The sequence below is a fragment of the Mirounga angustirostris genome, unplaced genomic scaffold (assembly GCF_029215605.1).
Source record: "Mirounga angustirostris isolate CCGP_5_RB_7025 unplaced genomic scaffold, mMirAng1.0.hap1 SCAF_5, whole genome shotgun sequence".
Classification (NCBI taxonomy): Eukaryota; Metazoa; Chordata; class Mammalia; order Carnivora; family Phocidae; genus Mirounga; species Mirounga angustirostris.
In genome coordinates, this window is record NW_026991713.1 from 70,976,682 (window position 1) to 70,998,243 (window position 21,562).

The following is a 21,562-nucleotide window of genomic DNA, read 5'->3' on the forward strand; positions in this document are numbered from 1 at the left end:
AAGCAGATTCATGCCCAAGCCAAATGGAGAACAGTCAGGAGCAGAGGGACTTCGTGTCCCCCCTCTTCAGCCAAGTTCTTTACAATCCGTTTATTATTTCTAGAGTCAGAAAGAGAGGAGAGTACTTTGCACAACAGAGGCAAGTGCTAGAAATCAGGACTGGGGTCACAAGTTCCTGAGTTTTAAGTGGGTCAGTTTGGGCCTAGGCCATTTTTTTCTACAGATAATTTCACTATGGAAATATCAGATCTTAACTGTATAATGCCTGTCAGAAGCTTCTCTCTGTAAAAACAAAACAAAACAAAACATATTGAGTATTAACCTGATGGTTATTTAAATGTTGGCTTTACTTGTGAGTGTAAATCTCAATCAAAGGGATATAGAGCAGGAGACATACTCCTTACTTTAAACACTCAGGTCAAAAGACCCTCTTGAGAAGATCTTATTTTAACAACCAACCATAAACAGTAATCCATAGATTTATTTGCAAATACTTTGAGTCCATAAGGCTCAGAATAAAATGATTCTAACTATTCTTTGGAGGAAAAGAGAAGCAAGCCTCATGGGTATCTTAAGGCCAATAATTCATACTGCTTTAGTTGCCTGGCAGCCATGTTAATGACACTCTGCCTTCAGACCACATGGACTAGCTGTTTGAAAAGCTTCAGAAATAGCCAGGATGACCTCAGGACTAAAAAGAAAAAAATTGTTTGAAGAAAAACTGTAGGTAGTGTTATCCCACCTGTTCTAGATTCTTTGAAGTTGTCTAGTGAATCCTGGTATTTCCTTAGGATTTAAATACAACCAGGACCTTTAGGTTCTTTCCTCTCAATCCAAAACCCAAGTACTTGAAATTATCCAGAACCCACTCAGAGCTTCTAACTGATAAGGCAGGTCTGTGTTTGAGAAGGGAAAAGGGCATTTAAAACCATCTCACTGGCTCTGTGTCTCCTTAGCATCTCCAGACCCAACTCACAGGGCTTCTGGCAGAACTTGGCCAGATGCCATAGATTTGGCAAAGTTCTCTGCAGCAAAAGAGAAACAAACTGTGCTCTGGCATCCCAGAAGATATGATTCATTGATTCTTCTTTAAGGAAAATTTGAATGTAGCCTCATAAAAAACCAGAAATCCATATTTGAAATAAGAACAACAAAAACTGAAGCTACAGAAAGGCAAAAAAGAGAATAGTAAATTCTAAGAAGTACTCTACAATGAGCATAGTGGGTTTTTTTTTTCCAGTTTTTTAACCTATCAATGTGGCAAAGAATTAAAAAATACTAAGTAATAAGTAAAATATGGTAGACGAGATACTCATATACTGGTGGCAGGAATAAAAATTGTTTCTACCTTTCTACAGGGTAATTTTTTAGTATAGCTCATGGGTTTAAACATGTTTATGCTAAATAATTTAATTTTAAAATTAAATTACTATTCTAAGGAAATAATCTAAAGTTCAGAGAAACATTTTTGTGCTAGGATGTTAATTTGTAATTCTAGGCTTCCACATGACAGAATTTTAAATATAAAAACATTTTTCTTCTTCGTTTTAGAGATCATATCCCAGGTTGGGTCTCTCAGTTGATCTCATAGCATGGTTTCTAGGCCTCTTTTTGTTCAACCTACTTCCATACATATACCCCATCACCAACAATATTCTATAATTTTTCTTCTCTAAGTAGCAGCATAGAATCAAACACAACATTCTAAATGTTACCTATGTATCTTGTAGAATCCTGAGAATGGCATCATATTTCTGCTGCCTATCCCCTAGAAAGTCCAAGAGAAGTAATATTTACAGTAGATTGTTTTAAAGATAAACAGTCTATTCTTTCATCTCATTATTCTAAATGTAATTCTTCTACTGCTGAAACTTTATATCTTTGAAAAATATTTACTGAACAACTTAAATAATTACCTTCATAAAACTGAGTTTAGTCCTGCACCTTCCATTTTTAGTGGACAACGCTAGAAATAAAGACTACATGACTGCATTCATTGAAAAAACCAGTTAGGATACTGACACAAGAGAACTTTACTTACATAACTAACAAAAAGAACAGGTAAGACAATCTACAAAATAATCATTTTTCAGAGCCTGTCAGAGAGCTGAGTTTGTGAAGAAGTCTAATGAACTAAAGTCATCATAGGTAGAGCAATGGGGAGAGGAGGACATAGTCATTAATGTTCATAAGAAGAAAACAGTTTAACTTTTCAAGATATTTAAAGACAAAGTGTAGGTTGGAATGACTGTATTGAATCCCCAGAAGCCCCCAAATCAAGGAGCTTCTGTACCCATTAGCCAATTCTTTTTGTAGAACTTCACCAAGAGTACTCAAAGAAGCTGCGGGCAGGACAAGAGAGCCAAGAGAGACCTCCCTCTGAGGCACAGACATCTCAGATCTGCTCAAGTCTCAGAGCAAAGCAGGAAAGTGGAGACCCTACCACTTGCACTTCAGGCCTTCTACTGAATAAGCGTGTAACCGTGCGTGGCTGGGTGAGTGGCAGGAAAGTGAAGACAGATCGGCTTCCCCAGAGAAAGACTAGTGCTTTGGGTCTGCTGAAGTCTGACTGAATGCAGGAGAACTGAGAACTTCTCCCACCCTCAGGAACTCCAGATTTTAGACTAGTTATCAGAAAATAGCTGTCTGGGGCAAAAGAAGGGAAGCTGAAAGAACCCTTCCTGAGAGCCAGGCTAGAAGAGCAAACTGAAGTCTGATGGTAAGGCTGGAAAACATTCAGATGTGAGAGGATTTTGATCTTACACTCAAATTTGCTTGGCCTCTACTGAACTGAATCCAACTGCAAAGCTCAGAGCACCTCAACTACAAATTATATTGACAAAATGACAATTTTGAAAAAATGACATGCATTTTCCTGGGCATAAGTAATATTTACTTTAGGCTCTACTATTCTTTTTTACACAATGTTTGGATATGAAAAAAATTATCATGACATGAGAAAACAAAGAAATGTGATTTGTTTTTAACAAAGGAAAAAAAATCAACAGAGCCAAACTTAAAGATGGCCCAGGTGTTAAATGATCAGACAGGGATGATAGAATAACTACTATAAATATGTATAAGTATCAAATGGTAAAGATGCACAACTTGTATAAACAAATAAGAAATTTCTATGGAATACTATGTAAATAATACTAAAAGGAGCTTAATGCTAAAACAAAAAAAAAATCCTGGAAATAGAAAGAAATACAAAATCAAAATCATTTTAATGAGATTTTCAGCAAACTGAATGTAGCGGAGGAAAGAATCTATGGAAGTGAAAACAAGTCATTAGATACTATCTAAACAGAAATACACACAAACATACATCCATGATCCATGGAACACATCAAACAATCTAACATACATGGCAATAGAGACCAAGAAGAGAAAGAGAGAATGAGACAGAAGAAATACTGGAAGATATAATGGCAGAGAATTTCCAAAGTTGGGGAAGATATCAACCCAAAGGTCCAACTTGCCAGGAAACCCTCATCAGGATAAATATATTTTCATCAAGCTGAAAAGCAAAAAGGAAAAGAAATCTTGAAAGCAGCTAGAGATAATGGACACATTAAATAAATATAGGAATATAAGGTAAAAACAATAGTTGACTTCTTATCACAAACAATGAAGGCAAAAAGATGAAGAAATAATATTTTTAAAATGCTCAAAAACAACTTAGAACTTACATTCAAAAAATTATCACAAATACGAAATGAAAGAAATTTTCTAATGTACAACGGCTGAAGTCTTTGACTCCAGCAACCTGCACACTCAGAAATATTTTAAAAATTCTTAGGAAAATGATACTAGACGGAAATTCAGTTGTACATAAAAAAATGGAGAACCCATTCCAAAATGGAACAAAGTCCTCACTTGCACTTAATCTCTCTTCTTTCTCCAGTAAGTGCTTCTATCTTCTACCCAGATGCTAGAGCCAAAATCCCATGAATCATCCTCAGTTCTGCCCTTTCCCTCAAATCTCCAGACTTGATTTGTCAGAAAGTTCTGTTTTGCCTTCAAAAATATATTTCAAACTCACCCACTCCTCTCCATTCCCACTGCTATCCCATAGTGCCAGCCGGTGACATCTCCCACCTGGACATCTCTCCCCTGCCATATGCTCGGGGAGGGGAGGGGGTGGGAGGGATAGGGTGGCTGAGTGATAGACATTGGGGAGGGTATGTGCTATGGTGAGCGCTGTGAATTGTGCAAGATTGTTGAATCACAGATCTGTACCTCTGAAACAAATAATGCAATATATGTTAAAAAAAAAAAAAGAAGATAGCTCGAGGGGAAGAATGAAGGGGGGCGGAAATAGGAGGGGGAGACGAACCATGAGAGACGGACGATGGACTCTGAAAAACAGAGGGTTCTAGAGGGGAGGGGGTGGGAGGATGGGTTAGCCTGGTCATGGGTGTTAAAGAGGGCACGTTCTGCATGGAGCACTGGGTGTTATGCACAAACAATGAATCATGGAACACTACATCAAAAACTAATGATGTATGGTGATTAACATAACAATAAAAAATTAAAAAAAAACAAGATGCAACTATATGTTTCAACAGAAAACATACTTTAGATTCAAAGATACAAATAGGTTGACAGTTGTAAGAGATAAAACATGTGAACAGGAACCATGAGAAAGTTGGGGTGACTATACTAATATCAAAAGCACCCTTTTTAAAATGCAACACCTGAAGCCTGATTCCTCTTCTCTAATGTTTCTCTTTAGCACTAATCACCATATGACTTACTATACATTTTATTTTTTTCTTTTCTTTTTTTAAATTTTATTTTATTTAAATTCAATTAATTAACATATAGTGTATTATTAGTTTCAGAGGTAGAGTTCAGTGATTTGTTATTTGTTCATCATCATCTTTCCTACTAGAATGTAAACGCTTTGAGGGCAGGATTGTTGTGTGTGTGTGTGTGTGTGTGTGTTTCCTCTCTCTGTTTTTTTCATGGATGGTCAGGTGTATATCCAGCATGTAGGACTGGTTCTGGCATACAACGGAGGCTTAGTGAATGTGTTTAATAAATAAGCATTAAGGGCCATGATCTAGGAGCTAAGGATAGAGTAGTGAATAAAACAAAATCTTTATCCTCATGGAACTTGCTTTCTAGTGGAATATATATATATATAGATAGATAGATAGATAGATAGATAGATAGATAGATAGATATTTTTTTTAATGAGAGGGGTATTTTAATTGAGCTACCCAGTAAGCATACATAATTAATGGAAATGATTACAATTATTATTCCTTTTTCAAAGCAAACAAAAATTTTAAATGTGTTTATTACATTTTGTTCTCTAGTATCTATAATCAGTGTCAATTTGTCCAAATATCTAATATTATCTATAGTTTCATCATTATCATCCATTTTCATTGTCTTCAGAGAAATAGAAACTGCCCACACTTTAGGTTTATCAAACATCTAAATGGTTTCTTAGGTAATTTTTCAAATGGTCTGATTTTGCCAAGCATATTTATAAGTAACTCTTATACTCAGCAACATGATGTAATAGAAATATTTTACCTATTTCTAACTCATGTGTATTCTATACACTTATGTGGAGAATCACTTAATACTAGAATATATGTAAACCCTCATAACAAGCTTCAAGTTCATATTTGGTTCATTTTCCATGATAGCAATAAATTATCAAAGTAAACTAAATCTAAATTAAAACCTCTCAGTGATCAATACAAATAAATCCCATTACCTTAAGATGAAGCAAAAATGAGAGCAGGTTTGGGATACGCTGGAATTAATTCTTTTTCTTTTTTTTTAAAAAGGATAAACATTTTATTCACTTTTGTCTTTTTTTCTCCCCTCTGGTGACAACTGAGCACATATTTCTATGTCTTCATTATGTATCTAAAAGAAACTCTGGCAACACTAAGTTTGTTTAAAAATAATGTCAAAATGACAAACAGAAGCAGGTTATTTTATCAAAAGGATTATCTATCTTCTTTGATATTATAAGAGATAAACTGCTGTGTGAAATTACAGGCTAGTCATGACAAATGAGGATGTAATAATTACGGACACAGGAAGGAGCCCATTTACTCATTTATTTTTTTTTTCCTGATCAACTTTTAGAAAATCTTAATATAAGAAAAAAATTAAAATCCAAAACTTCCTTGAAGATGTTTTGAGGAAATTCAAAGCAGGTAAGATCATCTTTGAAAAGTAAAGGTTATGGTAATAAGAATTGGGTGCTTAAATTAATATTTATAAACAAAGTGGCTTTTAAAAATGCAGAATTATAGTACCTATATAATTGTAAAAAATGGGTCATAAATAATAAGCTATAGATGTCATTTGCCAAAAAAAAAAAAAAAAAGATTTCCCAAAGTTCTTTTTCCCCTAGTAAATCTTAGAATTACACAGAGCTCAAATTAGAAAACCAGGAGGCCTCTCTTTGCTTTCCCATTATAGATACAGACCCACTGCTTCTTCCCCTGCAGTTTTAAAATGTCTAATTTCCTTGTGGTTTCCTTCACTACTAATGCACTGGGATACTTAAAAAAAAAAAAAAGTTTAAAAATAGAAAAGAACTTCAAGGTAGATGAAATCCTTAAAAAATCCAGATATTCATTTTTGACAAAGGAATTCATTTAAAAAATGTACAGATTAATCAGACAAATGAAACTCACCTGTCTTTGCATCTTTCCAGTCATCTGAAAGAATAGTCTTGGTCTGAATAGTGTATTTCGATATAGGACTATGATTGTCTGAACCACGGCTCCACGTAAGAGCCACAGAAGTGGCTCTAATGTCTTCTATTCGTAGACCACCTGGAGGGCCTGGAGGGCCTGGAATGAAAATTTGGGTAATGAATCAGTGAATCCCAATTAGTGAATTAAGTGCACATTAGAATACAAAAGCATCCTCTTTGAAATTAATCCAAAGAACATTTATACAATATAATCAGTGTTACCACATTCCTTTTAAATATAAACTATAAGAGATGATAATAATAGTACTTATGGTCTTCACTAAATGATTTCACAGTGTCTCTTTTTAAATAAGGAGATACATGCTATCATTTTAAAATGGCATTACCATTCAAGATACATATGACAATCCTTGGCTCGTAAAATGGATACACATGAAAATCTTTGACTTAGAAAATGCAGTTGGCATTAAGAGGACCTAACAGATTGTGGCACAGTGCAATTTAAGAAATGCTTGCTGAATGCATAAATCAGATATGGTAGCACAATTCAGTCCAGATATGAGAATAGTTAGTCAAATATTTCACTGTGCCTCCCACAAATGGCAAACACTTTTCTATATCCCTAAATGGTTATTGGTAATTTATTTTACTTGGAGTAGAAAATACATACAATCTGGGAATGATTATATGTATCATTTTGGATAACATATTTCATGTTAGTTATAATAACAGGCATAAATAATATTAAAAGAAATATTTCTACTTCTATAAAATGTAGAAAACAATTGTCAACTCAGAGGTATACCAGAAATGCCCTGAAACATTGAATAATATATTGAAGAGGCTTAGGACAGAAGAGTTATTAATGCAAAACATAAAACAATGTTAAAAATAGGCTTTCATAGATGCTTCCTCACTCAGCACCAATATTATTCAATGAGAGCACTGTACCTGGTGGTAGAAATGAAAAGACAAATGAGACATAACTTCTGGGTTTTGAAGAGCTTTTTGTCTTGAAAAGGGTGAAATGGACCAGCAAATAAATAACTATAATTGAAAGCAAAAATGCCATGATAATGGCATACAAGATATTTATACTTTGCATCACAATTTCTTGTTTTTAAAAATGAGAAAAAACATGCTTTAAGTGGTACAGTGGCATCCATTGCTTACAATGCTAAAGAAGTTTCCCAGTTAATAGAGACATCCTTTAATAGACATTTTAGAAAATACTATCACTTGTTTTCTTTGCAGCAGAAAGGGTCCATCCCCAGCTAATTTAGGCATATTAAATATAATTACAACTTTGTTAAAATGATATCTTTATTTTTTCGTATTGAATATAGTACTAAATAAGACATTTGTTTTTATCTCTTAGCTAAATATAAATGCCTTACTATTTATTGATCAAATCAGATGTTTAGCCTACATGGTTTCATGGCTTTTTTTTCCCTCCAAATGGGTTTTGGTCTTTGAAAAGGTATAGACAATCTCCTAGTGGTTGGTCTTGAGGGGGAAGAGGTGTAGGTAGATTCACACAAATATATTACTGCTAATACTAAAATAACGCAAGACACATCCTATTGATGGCAGTAAATTTTATTATTTGGAGGTATATAACATATGAATAGAAAGGTAAATAAACTTTTATAAATGTATAATTTGTAATAGTGTACTTAAACTTCTTGATGTTAATTAAAAGTAAAAAATACAACATGCAGAATAAATGCAAATAGACACATAAGTAATATAGAACACATGCAATATTCAGAAAGAAAAAACTGCATTTTTCATTACCCCTTTAATTCATGTAAAGCATCATCCCAAGTCAATGATTAAATTGAATATTTCAGGGTATTAAAATTTAAAAATAGAGATGAAAAATAAGGGAAATTATTTTTAAAAGGAAGAGAAAGTGATGCATTCAGATACTTTTTCTGAGCACAAAGGTATGAAGAAAATATTAAGGGGAATTTAAGACAAAATTGTCATAGGGTAGGCTTTAACCATGCAAGTGTAAATTATTTGCCTGCTGTTATTCTCTGAAGTTCTTGGAGTGGCAAATGAGTAATATTTTAAAAGGTCAGACTCGAGTTGTATGTTATGAACATATTTGTTGGAATACTATATGCAAAATAATTTTACTCAGTCATCCATTCAAGGAAGAGAGACATTGTTGAGCAAAACACTGTAATTACCTTTGACAATTTTTTCCCTCTGATATATGCCTGGCCTCTACTAGGTTCTTAATAAATATTTTGGTGCATACATAAATGAGTTTATCACAATTAAACTCCCACATAGTTCTATAAAGAAAGCAGTCATCCACAATACAAGCTCCCTTCTTCCATTTGCCTTGAATACCATCATAAAGAGGTGAAGTTAAGAGAACAAATGGAAAGGTGTTGGTTGATAATCCTTGAAACCCTGATGTGGCAGTGTAACTTGTTAATATGGAGTAGACCTATCCATCTAGTAATCGACTCCAACTATCTCCTGGAAAATACCTGAGAGAAAAACACTATTAAAGGCAGAGATTTCAGAGTTTAAAATTGGCTTGACTTAAAATTCTGTGCCCTGATTTATCTTGGGCAAGTTTTTCAAATTTATTAAGTTTCCATTTTCTCATCTGCAAAATGGGCGTAATAAAAGTTGATCATATAGAACCGTTTTTTAGGATTGAAACAGTATCTTTAAAGAAGGTAGTGGTAGACCTAGTCCATAAAAAGCCCTCAGTAAACTTTAGCTACTAAAAGTATGACTGTTTTTATTCCTGCAAGAGCTTTCTGGGCATCTGAGTTACTTAGCAGGAGTAATTATTAGTATTTGTTAATAATTGGGAGGGATCTGTTTATCGGATTGTTCACTTACCACTTGTTTTCACTTAAAAATAAAGTGTTTTCTGATAAATTTGTTGAAGGTGAGGAAAAGTTGGGAATGTGAAGTCCCTTTGTTTGTACTAAGAAATCAGGAGGTAGCAAAAACAGAGTGGTACTATAGAGACAAACTTGCACAGCCTGGGAGTTAAACTCAGGGCCAGTAACTATACCGTCTCCAGGAGGAAGATTTTCAAAGCATTGTAGCTGATAATACTTGTTCATTTTTTCTGCTCAGAATGGAGGAAAAAAGTGTTATGGTAGAAAATAAAATAATGCAACTACTTGTTCCTCAGCACACACACAAAAAGGCATTAGGAACTGGTCATCCTTGGTTATTCTTTCATCAGTGGGAAAAAAAAAAAGCAATACATGATTCTGGCTAAGCGTTCCTTCTTCCTTCCTCCTCCCTTTCTCCCTTTCTCTCTCTCTCTTCCTTTTCTCTTTCTCCTTCTTTTTTCTCTGCCTCCTCTTTCCCTCTGTTTCTATTTTTTTCTGCCTCCTCTCTCCCTCTCTTTAAGCTCCTACTGTTGTATACTCTCAAGAAATCTGTAAGTGAAGAATTGAAGCCAGGAAAAATGTAAGCAAATAGACTGTTACATGCAGCTTATTTCATTATTACTCTACTAATATGTCTTTCCAATATCCTAGGTGGTCCTCAGGCAGATAGCTAATGGTTCCTAAGAATGTTATTTATGCCAAATTTAAATTATAATGAAACAGAGACATTGTTTAGATAGAAAGGACCTTTGGAATTTCACATGCATTTTAAATGTCTAGATACATTAGATTAGAAACTATTTTAGCCTTCCATTTTCTTTCTTTCTTTTGTTTCTAATCACTAAAGATTGCGGGTAGGGGTGTGGAGGAACTGGGATATTTCTCTGACTAGTGCTGGTAAAAGCTTTCTTTCGATTCTTCTTACTACCATTAAATATGTAGGAAGCTGGAAAGAGAAGGAAATGAGAAAAATGAGAAAGATCTGGGGGAGGAGATAAAAAGCTATTTAAAGTATACTTTCTCTTTTTGTTTTTTATCAACAGTCTGATCAAATTCTCCTTTTATAGAATTAACAGTGCAAACTTCAGTGTTGATACTCTGCATCTCCTTTTCCTATTCAAAATCACAGTGCTCTATCACTATCTTTCTAGGAGCTACCTTTCTATACTTCTCCCCATAGACGCTGCTACTCTTTACTTCCCTTCCAGTTACATTACCTTCTCTCTTACTATTCTTGTTTTTCACTATTTTTTTCCCTCTGGCTTGAAATATCCCTCTCAGAGATTGCTGATTGAGAACGCTCCATAAAATCTCACCTACAGGGTATAATTAGTGGTCTACCAAGGTCCTTGTTAGTGTTATGTTTCTATGTTGTAGGTTCTTCAAAGTCAGGCAGGAGTCTACAATTACCAAAATGTGTTTCTATCTTGTTTTTTAACCTACTGAAGGACTGTAGAAATTGCCAGAATGGTCCCCTATCCTGTGGTTCAATGCGGTTATCTATTTGTAACATCTATACCCTCTTTCCCTAAATTCCTCTAGGTTCTCAATGTTTTAACTATGAAATCATTGATTGCAGGCAAATAACAGAAACACTTCAATATGTAATATAGATCATATACATTTTAGAGCTCATGTAAGCCAATATCTGTACAAAGGATGCAGAAGTGTAGAAGGGCTATGGCCAGCATTACACAGCTAGTCTGTAACAGAGGGCAGAATCAGGACAATAGACTGGGTTTCCCAGCATAAGCCACATGAAATGAGAAAAAGCCCATTTGAAATTTAGATCTTGTCACCCAAATGTGCCTGTCTGCAAAAGACCTCCAAAGAACTACCTGAATACTGACAAATTTACCCTGTTGTTTTCTTGGGCTTGTCTGTTATTTTTAAAACAAGTGTGAACTCATAACAACATAAAATTTACATGACATAAAACAGTGAATAAAATTTTTTTAAAAGATTTTATTTATTTATTTGACAGAGAGCGAGGCAGGCAGAGGGAGAGGGAGAAGCAGGCTCCCTGCTGAGCAGAGAGCCTGATGTGGGGCTTGATATCAGGACACTGGGATCATGACCTGAGCCAAAGGCAGACACTTAACCGACTTAGCCACTCAGGTACCCCAGTGAATAAAAATTTTATATTGTACATTTTAATAAAAATATTTTACTGAGTCCTTATCATATTGCAGTAATTGCTAAATCTTTCATAATTTTTACCAATAACTAATGATGTAGGTGCCATTATTTTCCCTATTTTACAGATGAGGAAACAGAGACATGGGTAGATTAAATGACAATAGTCATCCAGCTAGCAAATGAGAAAGCTAGGATGTAAACACAACCAATTTGCCATGAGACCATCTTTTCAATAACTATAGTACAATTATTTAAAACAGCGTTATCAGAATCAAATTAAAAAATGGTATTGAGCTTTTCTTTGGAGACCTTTCTTGTTGGGAATCATATGAATTACTTGGGCACAGCTGTACACTTTAGAAAAAAATGACAAAAACTGTAATACATTGATCATAACTTTTAAATCTTTGCTTGATCTGTTAACTCAGATAAATCAAGATAAACACATCACCCATCTATAAATTCATACTCAATACACACCCAGTTTTTCTTGATCACTCTAAAGGCATCTGTTAGTCTTTCCTGAATTTTACGAGTGTCTTTAGGAAAAAATACCTATGTATGAACAAAATACAGATGTGATTTCCACTCAGCTCTTATTCATATGTAATCAGAGGAAAAAATGAGCAAGAACACAATTATTTATCAATTTTGTCATTTCTTTAGGAATGTAGTAACATTCAATGAAAAAGAGTTTAGACATTTGAGGAAAAATAGCCAAAAAAAGTACTTTTTTTTTTTTAAGATTTTATTTATTTGACAGAGAGAGACACAGTGAGAGAGGGAACACAAGCAGGGGGAGCGGGAGAGGGAGAAGCAGGCTTCCCGCCGAGCAGGGAGTCCGATGCGGGGCTCGATCCCAGGACCCTGGGACCATGACCTGAGCTGAAGGCAGACGCTTAACAACTGAGCCACCCAGGCACCCAGAAAAGTACTTTCAAAATGATTACTCACACACTATAGTCTGACCATATTTTCTCAGTCAGTAATTGAGACACATTTTCTGATGGGATAGAAGACTTGAAATTGGGAGCCTCCAGAATTAACTGGGATGCAGAGCAGCCTTGACTACACCCCAGGCATCACTTGAGTCTATGCTAGTACTCAGGCAGTACTAAATACAAATGTACTTTCTTCCTCTTAAACTCGGACTTTCTAAACAACCGGACCCCAAAACTCCTGGTCCTTTTGGGACTCCCTTCCACATGGCACATGTATTTAATAGAAGCCTTCATGTTCCAGAGTTGCTGCAAGCATGAAAGATATCTAGTATCACTCTCTTTCTACCTGTAATTTCCGGTAAGTAATTAAAGCAAACACCACATGTAAATATTCTGTGGTTCATTGTTTATTTTTACTAAAATAGCCAATTTTAATGAAAAGTTTGAATGTTAAGGAAACAAAAATTTTTCAGAACAAATTATCTCCTCTTTTAAAACAAAATAATCTTAAAATGACATTACTGAAAGAACATCAGTTATATTAGGATAAGCAACTTCTTCCTCTTCTTTCCATGAGTCAGCTAAAGTTCCTTTATTATTACAGGCCTATTTCTGTTCTCAAAATTAATTAAGACAATGGCTCTACCATAATGTTATGAAATACAGTTCAATGTCATGTGATTTTGTCAATGTTTAAAGCTGTCCTAAGATAAAGCTAAATAGTAAATATCCCTACCATTTAATAGGAGTATGGTAGTTTTTTAACCTCTAACATTTATGAAAGTGAACCTAGATCCATTAGTAATGAGAATAAGGCTAAAGGGAGAGCAATGATTTTGTAGAACCTGTACTTGTCATCGACGCAGTTTATTTAAACAAGAATATTCTCCCTTTCCTGGCACCAGGAAAGGCATACTTGTCATGTGATTTCCTTCCTAATTTTTAAATTCTTTCTTTTCAAACTATATTGCCATCTGGTCTTGGTGGTATACTTTCAATTATGAACTATGTAAGAAGATGCCCACAATGATGATTCATGCACATATCTCCATGATGATATTTATAGGTACATGAGAATCTCAAATTAATTTTAAATATCATATTAACATGGTAATTGATCTGGATCTCTAGTCTAAACTCTAAGACAGTTCCATCTGTGACAATGACTGAGACGAGAAAATTTAAAAAATTAAAAAGATGGAAATTAAGTAACCTCTTGAGCCAGAAACATTTATTCTTTTATGATGACTAATGAATTATTTTAAAAAAAAACAACTGCATATGTATTTAAGAGTCATATCCATATCCCTCAAAGCTTTCCTGAGAGTTCTTCCAACAACAGATGGAGTTGCTTGAGTTACTAAATGAGAAGTTCATATAATACCCTATATCTAAATATAAACCTTTTTCAGAGCAAAACTATTTCTGGTGAAGAAACAAGAATTTTAAGCATATCTCTTTGACCGAAGAGGGAAAATGAAAGTATTTTCAAACAGTGAAATTTAAGCAGTTCCAGAAAGAATTATATACACTTCCTTTTTATCCTTCACTTCTCCTCAAGTCCTTCCAGTAAAAGTCTCCAACTTCCTGCCCAAATTAAAGATCCAAGAAGGCTGACAGTAGGAGTTAATAAAATTAAATATGCATACATGCTGTTAATGGCTTGGTATCTTCACTTAAACCTTGCTACCGAGATGACAATTTTCTCCACATGCTGTCCATTTTCACTTCCCAATCCCAGGAATTATGCCAAAAACCCTACAGAGCCATGGGCAGTCATGAGTTGTTTATTGCTGCTTTTCATCTATTCTTGCCAAAGAATATATATATGGCACCAGGATACAAAAGACTACTGGAGTAATGCCCCTTAGCCTGTGTCTTAATTAAGATGACTCCTTAGTGAATTTGACAACAATACTGTTCATTACCTGCTTGGCCAAATCAAACAGTCCATTCAGTGGCAATACTTTTGAATTAAAATTCACCAGATCTTCATATTTTTTTTCAGGTAATGAGCTAATTTATGAGATATATAATTTCAAAGAAAAACAGGACATGAAAACACAAAAATTTCACTTGGCCATTATAAGATGTACTAGGTTAGTTCACTAGCCATTTTTCATATTAGTGAAGCTATATAATTATATTTTAAAATATGTTCCTGCTCAAAAGTATGTTTAGAAGTTTCAAAAGGAAAAATCCTCTAAGAACTAGATTGGAAGGGAAAACTGCAGGAGCTATAATATTGAGTTAATTAGTAAAATCTAGTATAATATGTTAAAAAAAGAAAAAAGAAAAAAAGCTTTCACACAAATGGTGAGTGTCAACGATCACCAGGTTGGAGGCAGGCTGGCACAGACGGGGAGAAAAGGATCCACCATGTTTTTCTCTCCACCTTTTCTGTTTTTACCTGCAAGAGGAAAGATCAAGGCTGAAGGGACGGTGTGGATGCCCATTTAGGGGCAGGAAGCCATGTACTTTGGGGATTTGCCATGAGTCCTTGATGGGTAAGTTGAAATAAGAGCAAAAAAAAACATCTTCTTCTAGACACTGGAGATGGGGGTCCAAAAGAAAAAAGGCTAAAGTGACAAGCTTTGGCCCAATCAAACCTCCATTCCCCAGTAACAGTGACTGCCTTTCTAAAGAACAAGAGATGTACCTGGATCCCTTCCCCCACCACTGCCTTAAACAAACAAACACTAGAACCTTTGTAATTTCATGCCATGTAGTGCAAGTCTACTTACTAAAACATATGCTTGATGGCTTCTAACTAAGAAAAAATACAAAGGGTGAATTTAGCAATGATTCTAAGAAACTAATCAGTATTTGGGAATGGATGTCACAGGAACTTGTGTCATGAGTAATATGGTATTTATTTTTTATGCATATATATACATTAAAAGCACAGGAGGAGGAAGTAAAGGAAGATATTTATAAAAAGTCTCCATGGTCAATGTGTGAATTCTAACTATTATTATTCTTTTCATAAATATGGAATCTGAATCTTATAGTGATGAACTGACTAGGTTAAGACCACAGCTTAAATAGTAGGTGAAGTGGCTTTCTTTTATTTTAAATTTTTTTAAAGATTTTATTTATTTATTTGACAGAGAGAGAGAAAGAGAGAGAGTACAAGCAGGGGGAATGGCAGAGGGAGAGGGAGAAACAGACCTTCTGCTCAGAAGGGAGTCCGATGAGGGGCTCGATCTCAGGACCCCGGGATCATGCCCTGAGCTGAAGGCAGACACTTAACCGACGGAGCCACCCAGGTGTCCCTGAAGTGGCTTTCTAAGGTACATTTGCCTAATGCCAAAAGTCATACCTTTTCTACTGTACCATGTAGATCTTTTAATGACTGTATGTGTATATTAACTATGTTATTAGAGAAAATCATGGATGATATAATAACTATTTTATTAGAGAAAACCATAGGATGATCATCCACCTCTTTCCCCTAACCATAACTAAGGATAATTTGATTATTAGAAGTAGACCACTTTATAACCACTACTGTCTCCCTGGTGATAGCTATTTAAATATGAAAACCAATATCTATGAGAAAACTTGCTTCTGCTGACTACTTATTGCAAATTTTGTCATTATGATAAATGGTAACAAAGGTCACCAAACTCACTTGTCACTTTAAACACATGAGATTTCTAAGTTTTCAATGAGAAGTGAAATTAATAATTTTGGATATATTCCATCCATGCACCCCTCCCTCGACCTTTAAATAGTTTTGGTAGTTTTTGCTATATTACCAGAGTTTGCTTCTCTGAAACCTGACTTTTTAAGTCTGGCGAGAGGGTCCTTTTTTTTTTTTAAGATTTTATTTATTTATTTGAGAGAGAGAATGAGAGACAGAGAGCATGAGAGGGAGGAGCGTCAGAGGGAGAAGCAGACTCCCTGCCGAGCAGAGAGCCTGATGCGGGACTCGATCCCGGGACTCCAGGATCATGACCTGAGCCGAAGGCAGTCGCTTAACCAACTGAGCCACCCAGGCGCCCCTGGCGAGAGGGTCCTATGCACACTTACACAGTGAGTGTAACTGCTGCACAATGGAGTATCATTTCCTTGATTTAGGTACCATAGCTACCAGCATATAAGGAACATATCAGACAGTGGTCCTCCAAGTTGTTTAAAACACCAGTACCAGACAGATCGGACATACTCCTGTCAGGAAGGGTCCTGTGCTCCTGGAGAAATTCTCGGGAACGTGTGGAGCTGCTCAAGCTCTGGTTGTTGACAGCCAGTAAGACTGTAGGGAGCTGAAGCTCAGATGTGTGCTCTTCAGGGTGACAGACCCTAGATTATTTAGTGACACTCACACAAGGGATCACTACATCTTGGCATATCACAAGTTATTTATTACTGATAAATTTGTGCATTACTTCTTTTCTAAAATGAAGTGGATTCAAGGTTGTCCCTTCAGTATGCTAAGTCTTACTCACTTGCACCATCCCAGTCGACTTTCAATCAAAGGACTTGGCACTCCCCCACTGCCCTGGGAAATACACATAAATCACAGCCAACTTCCTCACCTCCTCTTGTGTCCACAGAGCAACCATTACTGATGTGAATATTGGATAATTAGAAATTAAAATAGTGTGTTACTGTTTGGGGGGGGGAAGCCTTGGGATTTATGCCAGAATATGCATTGACTTGCGAGTGTATTGTGCAGTCAAACGCAACAATGGAAAAGTGCTGTAGCAGAGGAAAGACAGAATTCACTGCTGTGCTGATGTAATGATGCATCCTAAGTCACATTTAGATAACACATGGGGTGTTCTGTCACACAAGAATAGGGATCCCGTGGTCACCTTCAAGAGGAAGTGGAGAGGGTGCGAACTACGGTACACGTGGCTTTGTAGGATACCAGGAGAGAATCTACGGAGTCAGAGAACACTTTTCACATTTCTTCCTTTCTCTTCGAGTATGTCTTAATGAATCCCAGGGATGATGGTAGTGTAAGGAGTTGTGTGATAGGAATTCAAAAGCACTAAAATCTCCTCCCTGCAACTTCTTAAACTGATCACAGGTTTAGAGAGTAAAGACTTTTTTTGAGTTTCCTTTATTCTCATTTGTTTCGGTGTGAAAAAAACCTGTGATGCAATCAAATTCTCAGGGGCTGGGCTGGTGAGGTTGGCTGGTGGCAGAGAGATGTTGGTGACAGGAAGCCAGTCTACAAAAACACCATCAAGAAAGAACGGGATGTTCCAGAACCTTGAAATGGCAGATTCCACAAAAATCATACATAAGAAAATTGTTTTGCTTAAATGGGATTTTATACCACTAAGTCTTTCCTTGGTTATATTTTCAGCCATGAAGCTAAGGTGTTTTTGTCTTCTTTTGTTTGATAAAATGAACCCAAAAGAGAAGGTTTGAAATTCCAATTTCAAATAATTTAAAATTTTACTCTACTCTCTAACTTAACTTAGAATTATCATCAATGCCTCACAGTGGTTTGGGTGGGTAATTTATTAAACCATATGCCAACAGTGAAGCAGATGTAAAATAAAAATTATATGATCTGGTTTTTATATTTCAGGAAGTTAGACATTAAGGAGTAGTGAAGAAAAATAAGTAACATAGTATATTTGGAACACTAGTATCTGGCCACTTTCTGGCTTTATAAAATAAGAGCGGAAGACTATTTCTTTTCCTTTTTTAAACTTCCTTTGCTTATGAAATGGGATTACCAGTTCTTACACTACTATTTCACAACAATTTTGTTAAGATGACATCATAAAATTTATATGAAAATCCCATAGGCATATACATTATAAGGTAAACATTTAAACATTTTGAATGAATTAATTTTAAAGCTAAAGAGCACATTTTAAAATTAAGCTTTAAAACCATCTACTATATTAATTGTTTTTGCTATTATAATTGTACAATGTTGAGTAGCTAAAATATATTTTTTTAAATTACTATAATTTCCTGTTATTAGGCCAGCCATAAATATATCATGGGCAAAAAAAAAAAAATAAAATTGCAAAAATCTGCATCTGTGACTTTCTATAGAATAAATACTTCTTACCATAAAGAAAGAGGCCTACTTTTTAATTTTTCCATATTGATCATTTCATCTTTTGAATATATCTGAATTAGTGTTTGGTTATACTGTGATCCAGCAATGAGCTTGGATATTACATCTGAAGTCAGACTGCTTGGATTCAAATCTTGTTCTTCTACTTAGTACCTATATGACCATGGGCTAGTAACTTAGCCTCAGTGGGACTCAATTTTCTTATGTGTAAATTGGGGAGAAGAAATCTTCCAAGGAAACTTCTCTCACTGTACTCCAGTGAGGAAAGAGAAAAGTGATCTAAATTTATATTAGTGCATGCCTTATAGTGTTGTCTACCAGTTTATTATCCTCACAGTTGTAAGTTTTAAATTTGTAAAATGAACTGTTGAACTAGATAATTTTCAAGACCCGTCTTAAAGCTTAAGATAGGTGACTTATTCTGAATGAATTGAATACTTTGTTGATATATTTGAAAATTACCTTGAATTTACATGAACTTACATTGAGAAATACAATTTCAAATCATTGGTGTACTTTATAACTTCACTAGAAATTGGATAAGTTATTTTTTTTTTTAAGATTTTATTTATTTATTTGACAGAGAGAGAGACAGCGAGAGCAGGAACACAAGCAGGGGGAGTGGGAGAGGGAGAAGCAGGTTTCCCACTGAGCAGGGAGCCCGATGCGGGGCTCGATCCCAGGACCCTGGGATCATGACCTGAGCTGAAGGCAGACACTTAACGACTGAGCCACCCAGGCGCCCGATAAGTTGTTATTTTTACTAAAGCTTTTAGTAGAGAACTATTAATGAGTTCTAACTTTGAAACAATCAAGCTACTTTCTAAATTCTGTATTAAAAACAGATACACATCCCAGCTCATTAATCCAGCATTTTCATGTAACAGTTATAGAGAACTGCCCCCTAGCAGCTTTTGAAAGTGTTGATCTCAATGGAAAGGAGAATGCTCAATTTTTTTAAACTTCCTTTGCTTATGAAAAGATTAACCAATTTAGTCATTATAAAATTAGGAAGAACGGACAAAAACGTTTCCTGTAGTATACACACCAAGTTAGACAAGCTACCAGTACATACACACACCTTACCACCCCCCCAAACTTCATGAATTTATGTGAAGAGACGCAGAAAAGAGATACTCTTATATAGGCAGAAAGATGTGTCCAGATCATCATAGTCAAACCAAAAGACGAGTTGAGGTAGTTTTTCAAGTATTTGGGTCAGAAAAATACACATTTACCTCAGATACTTGGATAATTGCCTCTACTTTCCACTTGCGTTGTCCAAGAAAGTTTGCCACAGAGACAGACTAAAGATTCCATCTCATCAGCCCTCGCAGGACTGGGGCAGGAAAATGGCCCTTGCTGCCCACACTGGCTGGAACAATGACTGACTGGGCGCCATCCTGAGGCATCCCAACCTCACTTGGCACTAAACCACAAGGATACATCTATTTTGTCCATTCTTCCTAATTTTATAATGACTAAATTGGTTAATTTCAAAGTCCTTTTGAATTCATTTAGACATATCACGTCTTAATAATTTTGAATATAAATCCACAGTTGTGTATTTCATAACAATTTGAATTTTGGACTTTTAAAACACAATGGGAATATTTACGCCAGATACCATGGAAATCTAAATTGCGATTTAACACCAGAAGTTCCACAAATTTAACATGATGGCAGACTTTCTTTCCTTTTGCTTTCACTGATATCCTAGGTCTCTGAGTTAGCCATACAAATCGAACTCTAAATAATCCAGGAGTAATTTAATCTCTTTTTAATAACTGTCTATAGCTTATCTTTTCCCACAATGTTTTAAAACTGTAACTACTATTTATTAGCATGTGCCAGACAATGGGAAGGAAAAGAGAGAAGAGTAGAAGCTGCAAGCAGTAACTTTTACTACTTAGTTGCAGCAATTCTAGAATGGACTTGGTAATCTTTCTGGTACTACACCAAATTAACTACAGAAAGTTTTAGAGTATTAAAGTGTTAGCTATAGAAGTTTTAGAGATTAACTATCAATTTTATTTATTCATATTCTCTGGAAGGAGCCTAAAACAATGAGAAAACTGAACTGAGTTTCCAAGATGATCATCACTAAGTACATGAGTAAGACAGGGCAAGTTTCTCTGAGTTCAACTTTACAAAATGAAGAGATAGGAATTATCTAGATAACTTCTAGGATTAAATCTAGATTTCAAATTGTATGTTCAAATTTGGACATAAATGCAGAGATTTCATATAGCTACTGTGAAGAAGGAGGAAACGAGATGCAACTAATGCATGATTTGACAATAATAGGACAAATAAAACCTATTTATCTTAAAGAAAATGTTTATCAATTCCATATTTTTTAAAGAAAGAGTACTAATTAACCTGGAACAACAATCTCTGAGTAGATGCATCAGAACCCATCTGGCCTGGACAGCAAAGAGATGTATGCTCTGGGTATGAACTCTGCTAATATGTAACAGCTGGGAGTAATAAATACTCAGGACCATTTCCTGTAGAAAAGACCACTAGCCAACCATTGATGATTTAATATATAGCAATATTATTTAGGCTAAAAAATATATTGACAGCTTCCATCAGATTATTTATTTGGCTATGTTATCTTAAATTATTCAACACAGGTTTTAAAACTGGGTTAGTCATCAACCAAAATGATCTCCTTAAGAACCAGTCTGGTAACCATGTCATTAGGCCAAGTAATAAAAACTTCAATGGATTATATCAAATAAAGATGGCATCTAATTTACATCCATTTCCATTCTGCAACTGTATTTTGGCTTTAGGAATAAAGTGGAAAGCTTCATACCCACGCGCGCGCGCGCGCGCGCGCACACAGACA

The 21,562-nt window shown here is 35.3% G+C and overlaps 1 protein-coding gene across 3 annotated transcripts in view; it reads right to left on the reverse strand.

Moving 5' to 3' along the window:
• Nucleotides 1-21,562, reverse strand: part of CNTN1 (contactin 1) — a 359,783-nt gene that overhangs the window by 74,656 nt on the left and 263,565 nt on the right. For all 3 annotated transcript variants that reach the window (XM_045873624.3, XM_045873625.3, XM_045873626.3), the window contains one exon: nt 6,675-6,833. In XM_045873624.3, coding sequence (XP_045729580.1) covers nt 6,675-6,833 — 159 coding nt within the window. The remainder of the gene's footprint in view (nt 1-6,674; nt 6,834-21,562) is intronic.